Source organism: Pagrus pagrus, assembly GCF_965226575.1.
Source record: "Pagrus pagrus genome assembly, chromosome: 20".
NCBI classification, from domain to species: domain Eukaryota; kingdom Metazoa; phylum Chordata; class Actinopteri; order Spariformes; family Sparidae; genus Pagrus; species Pagrus pagrus.
Window position 1 is genome coordinate 18,729,087 of NC_140207.1, and position 12,083 is coordinate 18,741,169.

At 39.3% G+C, this 12,083-nt stretch overlaps 1 protein-coding gene across 4 annotated transcripts in view; it reads right to left on the minus strand.

The window, feature by feature from the left end:
* Positions 1–12,083, minus strand: part of arhgap29a (Rho GTPase activating protein 29a) — a 37,328-nt gene that overhangs the window by 7,096 nt on the left and 18,149 nt on the right. The window contains exons 1-14 of one of the 4 annotated variants that reach the window (XM_084340877.1): positions 10,823–10,875; positions 10,716–10,740; positions 9,644–9,740; positions 8,884–8,956; positions 8,358–8,418; positions 7,726–7,872; positions 6,306–6,370; positions 6,095–6,205; positions 5,916–5,996; positions 5,035–5,217; positions 4,194–4,331; positions 3,883–4,073; positions 814–983; positions 237–365 (exon numbers count right to left, since the gene is read on the minus strand). In XM_084340877.1, the coding sequence (XP_084197003.1) occupies positions 237–365; positions 814–983; positions 3,883–4,073; positions 4,194–4,331; positions 5,035–5,217; positions 5,916–5,996; positions 6,095–6,205; positions 6,306–6,370; positions 7,726–7,872; positions 8,358–8,418; positions 8,884–8,940 (1,333 nt within the window). In that variant the 5' untranslated portion in view covers positions 8,941–8,956; positions 9,644–9,740; positions 10,716–10,740; positions 10,823–10,875. Of the gene's footprint in view, positions 1–236; positions 366–813; positions 984–3,882; positions 4,074–4,193; positions 4,332–5,034; positions 5,218–5,915; positions 5,997–6,094; positions 6,206–6,305; positions 6,371–7,725; positions 7,873–8,357; positions 8,419–8,883; positions 8,957–9,643; positions 9,741–10,715; positions 10,790–10,822; positions 11,018–12,083 lie in introns of those variants that run through there. The other 3 variants (XM_084340878.1, XM_084340876.1, XM_084340875.1) reach the window with 3 other exon arrangements.

A 12,083-nucleotide genomic window follows, 5' to 3' on the forward strand; every position in this document is an offset into this window, starting at 1 on the left:
CCAGGTCAAAAAACCTAATAAATCCTTAGCATATTAATTGACAGGAATACATTCCACATGTTTTGGTTTATTTCTTATTTCATAATGTTTTTTACCCAGTTTTACTCATTAAAAAATACTTTATTACCCCAAAAAAACAAAATTAAATTTAAAGCTGAACAAAATTGAGTAAACTGCGGTAGTCACAGTTTGAGGTAAGCCTTAGGTAATGAAGCTGGCTGCGTAAATGGCCCTACCTGGGCTTGCAGTGGGTGAGTCCATGGACCGGGACTCACTGCTCCCTCCGGCACTTTCCGAGTCGCTGCACATTCCTCCACCCTGGCTGGCTGAGGCCCACGGACGAAATGGGGCCTGAATCCGAAGTGCTGGATCAAAACAAATTATAAAAAACGCACAACCTTAACATTCAATCAACCTGCAGAGTGTAATGGACAATTTGCCATTACTAAACTTCAGTCTTGTTTGCCTATGGAGCTTACCACTGCTATTTTACATTTAAATGGGCCTTAAAGTTGTGAGCTCATTACTGCACTCAAGGATACGGGTGAATCCAACTTGCACAGGTGAATAAAACAAAATGAAAGATAAAGATAACAACACAAGGAAAGTGGTTACAGTTTAAATCTTCTGTTCCCTTTACCTTTCATATTATTTGGACATGTTTGTTATAAAGCAACAACCAAAAAGGAGGCTCATCAGAGATAAACCTTTTTACCATCTAAACGTTGGAGGTTGGATGAAATTTGCCCTGTAAGACAGTGCAATATAGCACCAGTAGAAACTAGCTTTTGCCATCTGACTCAACCTGTGTACCTTGGATGTCAGTGCTACTGTTGGATCGCCTCTCTGCGATCTTGGCGTGTTGGGCACTGATGGGACTGTCCACGTCATCTGCACCGAGGAGGTCAGAGGTCACGGATGCCTGTGATAGGTTACTGTGGGATGAGTGGCTGCCACTGAGCGAGCGCTTGTTGAAAGGCATCCTATGGAGGGCAATAATAGAAAGAAAATTATTGTATTGTTGATATTAGACTAACAGTGACTCGAAGTTACCCAGGTTTAAGCAACATGCATTTTTGAAGGCTGAAACACAGATACCATAATCTTTGGACTCATGATGTCAAATATTTTGTGTCTTTATTCACTATCTTTTGAGGTGGAATATTGCTAATCCTATAATAGTAAGTATTAAGGTCAGGTAAAGTCAATTTTTATTTAAATAGCCAGTAATAACAAATTTGTGTCAGAGGGCTTCAATCAATACAACATACAACACCCTTTACCCATCGGTACTAAAAAGGGATATGGATTAAAAATTCACATGAAAACAACTAGAGCTGCAACAATTAGTCAATTAATCAATTAGTTGATAGAAAGAACATTGATTGATAATCAGTCGTTTAAGTCATGTTTCAGGCAATAATGTCAAACATTTGTTAATTTCTGCTTCTTAAACTCATTTATGACATCATTAAAGACAAAATTATTTAATTTTAAAGACTAATCAATTATTCGATTAATCATGAAAAACAATCGGCAGATTAATCAACTATGAAAATAATCGTTAGCCCTAATATTAACCTTTAACAGGACAAAGAAGAAATCTCAAGAAGAGCAAAAAAACGTAATTTCGTTCAATCCATTTTCTTCCTGTCCAACAGCGAAAATTATACTGAAATTTCACAGTATTCAAATTTAAGACCAGCAATAACACAGTCTAGGATTCATGTCTAACTTAACATTCCTCTTTTCAGACAATGTTAAAGTAGATCTGCATGTCATTCCTATGTCTCATTTTCAAATTGCCAATTATATTTTGTAATTCCATCAGTGCTGAAATGATCCCTGAATAATTATGATATCATGAGATCAGCCTCACCTTACTATCAAAGACAGCTGTTGGTTAAGAGTTTAACGATGATTAACTCACTCTTTGCATGGTTAGTACATTAGCCAATCATCAGTCTTTCATTGTTATTTAAAGTCCAAGTCCTACTGTATCTCACAATATACAGAATGTAGGTCAGCAGTCTATTTTTAACCTTTTGAAGACCATCCATGTGAGTGCGCGCGTGTGTGTGTGTGTGCGTGCGTGTGTGTGTGTGTGTGTGTGTCAAAGTTTCATTTCCTCTCTCCCAAGTTGAATTCTTTTGATCAGAGGGATCAGAGTTGGGGGGCAGGGGGCAGCGGGAGAAAACTAAGGAAGAACAAAGCATTCTCTTATTTCCATCTTTGTGTGAGTGTGTGTGTGAGAGAGAGAGATGACAAACCTGTGTCAACAAATTCTCTAAAGGAAAACTAACTTTTTTGAATCCTCACAAGAACTTGGTACTTAATTTGCCCACTGACCACAATGTTTTTCATGTTTGTCAGAAGCAATGTGTGTATACTTTGAAAGCTACTGAAAACTTTCACAGAGGTTTAGTGATATTGATGGTAAGCCCACCGCCCCAGCTCCTCTTTCCCGTGACCACAGTCATTTCCGCAGGAAGCCCTGGCCAGCCCAATTGTTTTACGCTTTCCAAAACAAGCTTGCTCACTCAATCACTCTACCTCTCATCATTGAGGTCTACAGGACCACAAACCAATTCATTTCACTGGATTTACAACCATTGTTTACTATTTATAAATACTAATCTTTCCACTGAATCCTGTGATGCAAGCTATAAGCAGTTGACATTTAAATAACTGTATAATTGCCAACACTATGTGGAGAAAGTGACACTTTTTTTAAATTAACCAATACAGATACTGAAATTAAACTAACTTTGTTTCGGACTGTGAATCACTCTGAGAACCACCACTTACGAAAAAAAATCAGTTATCAATGTTTGTGTTTACTTTCTCAGATTTGAATCAAGGAAATGACTAAGGCTGCATTTCCACAGCATGGTACAACTTGGCTCCACTCAACTCCACTCTTTTTTTCTTCCCATTGTCAAAAGTTTGACAACTTGTATTACCTTGTATTACCTTGGTCCAGGTTCCAAGTGAGCTGAGCAGATACTTAAAGGTGGAGTTAAAACACTGCAGACCCCTGATTGGTCAGAAAGACTCATCACTAGAATCGTCACCTGCGTGACACAGACATCCTGCACACAGGCCACAAATAGCGATGCACAAATATTTATTCACTTAAACCAGATTAAAGGAAAAAAAAGCAGCCCAGAAATCCTGTGGTCTATTGACAAAGTGCAACTTTTCCTCTGTTTGGTTGCCAATGAAAAGATTTCAAAAAGGAAAGGATTTCCTCCATTGTTCCTGTTTGTGTGTCTCGTCTTGAAGATGACGTCACGGCAGTTACACCATGCGTCATTATGATGATTAGCTAAAGAATCCCACCTACACTGAGTGGGTACAAGCTGCAGTGGAAAACGAAACTGGGTAAAAAGTACCTGATGCCATTGAGCATCAAGTCAAGTGGAGCCGTACCACACAGTGGAAACACGGCTCAAGGGGGCAGATGTCGTTTAATCTACGCACAATTCCTCTATAATAAGCATCAGATCTCAGTGTCAGTGGTTTTCAAACTTTATGTCCAAGGTACACCAAAGGGCAAACCAAAATCACAAGGCACACCTGTATTCATATCCGTGCAAAATAGCCTCTACAACACGTTTCTAAAGGATTCTTTTAGGGTATTGAGTTTCCCGCTGTATTAGGAAATTAAGGTGTACGACATAGGATAAAGTAAATTAAAAACTCATCCATGACTTGTTGTATAGTTGTATATTTCAATAATAATGTATGGTTGTAGCAAGTTCAAAATTATTGTCAGTTAGGTAAAAATACTATCCATTAACTTAAATCACTTGCCCCACAATGATAACAGGAGCTATTGAACCCATGTCTTACTTAGCAAGCAGTATCTTGATGTCTCACCCTGTGTTTTGTGTGACAGCTGAATCAAACGAGTGGGACTCCAGGCGAGGCCCATCAGTGGGTAGACTCCGGACAAAATCGATATAGCGCTGGCCTGGCTCGTACAGTTTGGCATTTTCACACAGACTCTGGTGGTTGACGGGGAGGGATACGACCTGGGCCTGCTGGAGCTGGAACCAGTTGACTGTCACCTGCAACAAGGAGCAAATAACAGTGACCTCATCATGGGTAGAAAATTATTTCCGATATTCAAGGTGGTTGGAATTTTAAATGTCTGATAAACATTTAGAGCAGAAAAAGTCAGTACTTACAGCCTTGAGGGTGAGGTCGCACTGGGAGACCATCTCTCGGATCTGAGTGATGATCTCACTCTTGGTGTTGGCCAGATCGAGTCTCTTCACCCCAACATCAATCTGACAGGCTTTGCAGTGCTCCCTGGCCTCCTCAGCCTGCCAACAGAGGAATGATGCAATTATTATTCAATTTAATTTAATTTGTATGAGGGAATTGACTCTGATGCTAATCGGCTCAGACTAGTGCTACAAGAATGAGTTGTAAGTGATGGGAGGGCAAATGAGCTGCCATCTTTAGTGTTACATGAGAACAATTTCCTTAAGCCTGACTGAATGTTCACCAAACAGAACACTGTCATCCATCATCCCACCAATTCCTGTATCATGTGTTGTAACAAAAAGGAAAACCAAGAGCTGATAGTAGGACCCTAACAACTTTAAAAGATTATATACACTCTAATCCCGTTAACTATAGTTTAATTGACATAATGCACTTCAAATAAAGATCGAGTTTGTGGTCTGAGGGGGCCTGCTATGTGACGGAGACAGAGTCCAGCCAAGTATCCATTCTTATGCATTTCTACCCATTTCTGTCTCTCTGTACTTTCAAAGTCCAATAAATGTCAACAAAGTACAGCGAAACAGGAGTATGTGTGTAATGCCTTGGTGCAATTTATGAAGCAGCAACTATGTTACTAAATGAAATGGACTTTTAAATGCCAAATAAAGTTACCTACAATTTAAAAAGCAGGTCAAATTGAATCACTAAAACCAATTTTAACAAACAAAAATGTAATTCAGCACATCTACAATCTACCACATCAAAGGAGCCACAGGCCCAACAGAAGAGATGCTGTACCTTCTGCAGGGCCTCCTCCTCCAGCCTGCGCCTCTTCTCTAGCTGTTTGGCTGCTGCTGCACCTCCTCCTCCTCCGATCTGCTCCTCCTCCAGGCGGCTGGTGGACACCTTGGCCTTCTCATACTCCTCCTGCCGCTGGGCCTGCAGCAGCCGGGCCTTCTTTAGAGCACTGTCTGCCTCGTGCTGGAGATGCACACATGTATTTCAAGTTCATACACAAACAAAGAAACATAACACCACACATACAATATGAGCAAAAACAAGAAGTATAAATGGTGCAACACTGTGTACACTCTACCATCGCCAATTTTTCTTTGTCTTTCTTCCAGTGGATCTGTCTACTCAAATGAAAACTACTACTATAACAACTGTCTTTCCAGCCCAACCCCAAATCCAACATGCTAACTAAAGCCAACACAAAAATATAGCTTTTAAGTTTATAACCTACTCGAGTTAATAGTGATCTGTATTACTTAAAATCAATATGAGAAGACAATTTTAATAGAAATACTGGAAGCCAATGTAATTTACAGTATTTTACTTTCTAATGACAAGTGTGGGAGCTAAGACAATAACATGAAAAACTAACTGAATGTAAAATAGCAACTCATTTACAAATGACTAACCTTGTACTTGTAGTGTTAAGTGTTATTGGCTAAGTTAATGATGCTGCTTCCGTCATAGGTTAAACTGAATTACAGCTTACTAGGCTGCATCACTACATGACAAAACAAAGCATTTGTATGCATGCGTGTAACCAGGCTCAGGCATTTCAAGAGCATTCTTGGATCAAGCCCACAGGTCAGTGAAACAACTTCAGATTCTGTATGCATTTGTGTGTGGCCCTTTACAAAATGCAACCTTTATGTCAATCAACTCACCATTTTCTTTTGCTCTCTCTGCCACTGCTCCTTGACCTCTTTTCTTAGTTTGTCCAACTCATTCTTTCTGGCCAGGAGAGGCTGAAAAGAAACACAAAAAACCCCACACAGTAAGTCCTTTTGTTTCCATTATACAAACCAAGTGCCATTTGATAAATGCATCTTTTGATTTAGATTACCTGCATGAATTTGTTGCTTTGGAGTACTGCTGCAGTGTGAAGTACCAGCTGGCTGTATTCAATGTCATTTTTGAATGCAGTCATGAAGGTCTCACGGAAAGGCATGAATTCCTTAAATGAAGAGGAGGAAGTCTAAATGTCAATCCCAACAGCTAAAAGACAGCAGCGAAATTGTAATGTGTGACTCAAATAGGCTGCAAAATCTACTCACCTGCTGACTTGCAAGAGTCTTGGCAGATTCTGCCATTTTGGCGTAACTCTTTGCACATTCGATATCTGCAAACAGACCACACTAAAGTTGGCTTCAATTTAATAACATACACAATCCTTTGTAATGGCCTAGGAACTTTCCTCAGTGGCGTGCATTTTGTATCAACTGTTGGATCTCAATAGTTACTCAAAATTATTTAGCATTTTCGGAATAAAACATGTCCTTGAGGCATGAGGTAAATCTATAAATTGAATCAGTAAATAAAGCATTAACCAAAGGGGATGTGTTAAACAAACATGCATGCATGATAACACATGTACTGTACAGCCTGAGTGAGAGCATTGTTTCAGCTTGTTGACTGGCCAAGTGACTAATTACTAGACTGAAACCATTCATTAACCGGTGAACTGAACAAAAGCTCCCACACTGTGCACTCAACCTTGAGCCTGGATAAGACTTTATTATCCAACTATTTAAGTACAACTCAGGTGATAGAAAAAATTCTCAGGATATTGGCCTCTGATTAATCCCCACATTTTTGGCGCAAAAATGACATGAATGTAAAGGGCCAAAAACTGCATTCAGAATTGTACTAATTTAAAGACATTTTCAGCAATCTGTTGCTGCCAGGAGCATTCTCAACCCAAGGAGAAGCCGAAAGACGGATTATAACCCTATTTCAAATTGAAGCTTCAGAGAAAACTGAAACTGTAAAAGGGGGAAAAAATCATTGCATACAAAAAGTTTTTTAGTAAGTTTGTCCTTGATAAACCTAAAAATGGGTGTCCAAACTGAATGAAAAGAAAATGATTTAATGTAAAGTAAGTAAAACCGTCAACTACCATTTCACAGCGTGTCTATTAGAGAAAACTTAGTTTCAAACACTGCTTCAAATGTATTAGTTAAGTACCTTTCCTCTGTATTATATATATATATATGTGTGTGTTTGTGTTTGTAGATGTTTGTGTTTGTAGAGTGTTTGTAGAATTCATAAATATAAAATCTACAACATATAATACATATTCATAGATTCTGGATTTTAAATTAGAGAGAAAGAGTAGAGTAGATGCAATTTGAAAAAAATGTTTTGCTAGGTCATCAAAGTTTTTGTGGACACCACAAATCAAGTCAAAGTATTTTTATGTCTCAAGGATCAGGGGATCTTAAAAAAAGTTAAATGCAGTCAAAAAATGCAGTGTTTAAGATATTGTTGCTTTTTCAGACCAAACATGTACATGACAGGCAAATGAAAATGAAATCTCATGGATATCCTGATAAGAAAACCTACACTTTAGTATGTAATGGAGTACTGAAGTTAAGTACCTGGTCCATGACGCTAAAGCATGATAGCTGACTTTTTGACTTCACTGTGAAAGGTGCTACTTAGCTGCTTCCTCCCTCAGCCTGTTCCCTAACTCACCCATACTGAGACGCTTCTCCACCCACGCCAGCAACTCTTTGGTGTACTTGGACCAGGCCTTGGCGTAGAGCAGCGCTGACTCCACCCCGCTATCCTGCCGCTGCAGTGTCCTGTCCACCTCTTCTGGCCGAACCGGCGGCGACGGCCCTGTGAAAACCACCGGAATCCCACATGGCAGGTTATAGAAGATGGGCTTATACATGACTGCAAGCGATCAACCCCCATCCAACACACATGCTGCACGTACCATGTGTAAAAATTGCAACATCTGTGACTGTGAGTCAGCGAGAAAAGCCCACACTGACCTTGGGAGACTAGGATATGAGCTAATACCATTTGAAGCAAAGTAATGCTGACAGGAGACCGACTGCTGGATGTATTAATAAGTGCTTAAGGCGACTGGTCATCAAGACATGAGAGCTGGTTGTGCTCTTACCCTAGATAACCCCACACACATATCCCAATAGCAGTGACACAGCACAAACAATGCCATAACCCACACTAATAAAGCAGTAAGAGTAGGTCGGCTTAAGACTGATTTACAAACAAATTTGCCAGGATTTGATTCCCCTGACACTTTCACAGAGCAGCACCAGAGTGCAGTAGCTGTGTGTTATAGAGCTCTGTCTTACCTGGCGGATCATCTTTCTCGGGACCGGATCCTCCAGATTCCACAGAGAGGTTCTCAAAAGACTGAAAAACAGACAGATGGGGGAAAGAAATCGGAGGATGAAAAAGAGGATGAATTTCCTACTCAAGGCACGGTATGCTCTGCTTAAAACAAAGCTTATCAGACCCTTACTTCCTCTTCAGAGCAGTTATAAAACATACAGCAGGAAAACAATACATAACATCAATCCATCATTTGCGGAGGTTGTCTCAGGAACATGCGTCAACACACAAGTGCTCGCTTAACCCCTGAACTCTGCCAGGGACAATTAAGGGGCAGTGGGCCACATCCTGGCGTTAATGGATACTGAATGAACAAATGAATGTATGTTGACGAATGGGTGCTAAATAAATACATTTATATCAGCCTTCCATTTTTTGATGCCAACTACAGTTCTGGAAGGTGGTAAGTGCCAATTTCATTCCTCAATTGTGCAGAATTAATTAGACCATTTGAACTACACAATATAAATAATGTACTTTTCTTACCCTGCTTCTCTTAGTCAGGGGGAGCCCCAACACTGATCCATTCTCTACATCTCCCATAAGGAAGTCAGACACTCTGAGGGAAAAGACAAATTAACACAATGGGTTGAGAAAGGGTGAAATTGATCGAGAATGCACTCCCAAAAGGCAGATTTAAAAAAGAGTGGTCAAAATCAACAGAGCAGAGGCCGAGATCTCCTGACTTTTAATATCTAGCATGGGTCCATCTCCAAAAAACCTGGCACCCGACAGTTCCCATAATGCAACTCTAGTAATCTTTCAAACACCTCACTACCAGTTTGTACTGTAAAAAGTTGTGAGCCCAATTCAAAATAATGATTAGATGACATAATCAGGGTAATTTTGGTAACTTTCAAAAGCACCATGTATCGAATCGGCTGAATTCCCCTTTAATCTTGAAATGAAAACATTTATTTTCTTGTTTTTTCTTCATTTACATTTGTCATTATAAAGCTTTATAAATAAAGTTTTAACTTTTTCCATGTTTTCTCTATTGTTTTCTATGAGTTTAATTATTTCTAATTCCTGTTTGTATGTTACCTTACATGTTCTTTCATGTTTCTGTTAAAATGTGCTCTATAAAAACTAATTTATTGACAATGATTATTTACTCTCATAATCCCAGAATTGACTGGAACAAATACAGTGGAAAATAACCCACACTTGATTAAGAATACATAGAGTCATTGTGTCTGCAGTTTGAAATGAACCATGGGAATCACAGCGATGACATCATACTTACACATTGCCAAAGGTGAATGCCAATGTGTCGATAGCTGTGTAGATCTCTCCGAAAAGCTTCTGTTTGTTCTCTTCGTTCACCTCCTTAAAGTTCACCCCTGTTAAATTGTGAGGGAGAATGACTGAGTCAAGCTTTGGTAGCAAACCCTGCATACTGAAGACATCCTGCGCTGGCGCCATTGATATAGCCATGTTTAAGGCATGAATCTCACTCTATGATTCATCATCCTGTGCCTGACGTCAAGGACGGAGTCAGTAAAAATCTCTTTGAGTCATGCTGTACTCCTTCAATCCCACTGAGAGCTAAGTAATTGTTCACTTTGAATCTCAAATGTGGAGCCATTTAAAATTCCTTCAGAAGCATCCAAAAACAACTTGGTACCTCAAATCAGAAAAGATAAGCAAAGACTGCAACTGTGTATATTTGGCTGTAATCTGTGAAGGCAGTAGTTTCCTGCTGCGAGTCTAAACACAGTGTTGACTGAGAACAGAATAGGGGAAAAACACCAGCATAAATACAGCTGTAATCAGTCTTCACAATAAACTTCCTGTCCTGACTAAGAAGAGAGAAAATAAACTAGAAGAGAGATGCTCAAAAAACGAGACCAAAAAGCAAGCAATAAATCAGTGATGTCACTGACCACTGTGCTGCCTCCATGATTTCCTCAGCCTTTCCTTTCCTTTAGAACAATGGAGATTTCTAGAGTTCAAATGGAGCAGACATTTTAAATAGAAAACCTACTGCTTTTGGTTACTGAGCTTTCTCTGATGGCTTTGTTTTGGAAGTTTCTGTTGCGAATCATGTCTTTGTGACAGAAGACAGAGAGAGAGAGATTTTGACAAGTTGGGAAGAGTCCAAACTTATTTACTTATTTAGTTATTTTACATTAACTAAACTAAATGTAAGAATATGTAAGAAAGACTCCAATAGTCTTCCACATATGTGCCATATAATGAAAACTGAAGAGCACCCACTTATCAACACCTAACAAATACAGGCACATGAAGGTCTTTTGAAAAGAGTTGTCAGAGTGGTAAACTTTGCTACAAATGGTAAAACTACCATAACCCACCTCAAAACTTTCTTCAGCATTCCTCCTGTTTAACAGAAATGAGCCGCCTTAATTAGTAATGACTACTTTAAGTGGTGACGAAAACACGATTTTTTATGTCCAAATACCTTCAACATGCCAAGAGGTCCAAAAGTATGTTCCTCTATCCCGCAAAGAGAAATAAATCCAACGTAAAAATTCCTTCTCAGACTCAGGCACAGGAAGTGTTAAGGCTGTCGGAAGGGTGCAAAAAAAAGAGAGGATTTTGACAGGTTCCAATGTCCATGGGGCCCTGAGAGCCTCTTTCGACCCCAGCCCAGCTACTGTAGCCACCACCATTCAAAGCACGCAATTCCCTTTTGCAGTTACATCTCCTACTCTTCTGTCCAACCCCTACCCCCAACAGGACATCCTGAGGCTTGCTGGAATACAATGCCAGTACTCGCTCAGGCCCCAACCAGTGGTTCAAACGTGGAAGTTACATCATCGGGAAAAAATGGTATTGTTTCAGTTGAAAAGCTCAACAATGTCGAAACACTCGACAGCCAAAAAGACCAACGCAGAATTCAGGTCTAAGAAGAACTTTTTTTCCAATAAAAAGTAATGCGAAGGTGTAGCAACTTGGCATGCAATGGGACATGGAGTATCACAGGATGGAGGAAATTCATACAAGACTTTATGAACAACAATTTGATTTAGTTTTGGCGTGCATCTTCAAGTGTAATCATGTATAAATGTAATACTAAATCCTCTCGAAAAAAAATACAGTAATCTCTTATCAGTACAATCAAATTGTACACCTCTTATCGTTTTGTTTTTTAATTCATGTCAAAAGAAAACATAACCTCCTGGACACACCTCAATAAATAATGGCATGAGAAGATTTAACATCTTCATGTTGTGTATCATTCATAGCTTTCAGATTTGGGAGTGAAAACAGGGGTTAAAGTGTACATCTGATATCACCATGACACAATGTGAGGGTCAAGAAGTGGACAATTCTGGCCACCTAGTGGCAGAAAAGACGTTACAGCACACATCACTGCACATCCATATGAAAAGACTACATCATTGCAGCTACAGTAAGTGCTATGCCTGTAAATACTATTTGCTAATTATCAATGGCATTTGTTCAAATGTATCACTAATACTGGTGTCCTTAAACCAGTAGCTATTTATAAGCAACTGCTTTGAAAAACAGATGGATTTTGAATCTACATACCTAAGAATCCTTCCATTCATTAATTTCATTTCATTTCATTAGAAGCCTAAATCAAACGCTTCTTTTGAACAACTATTAAGCTGTCAAATCTGTCTTCCTTATTGAAAAGGTCCTAATATGCGTGCATCAACATGTCTGAATGCCACACAAAAAGTCAAGTTGCTGCA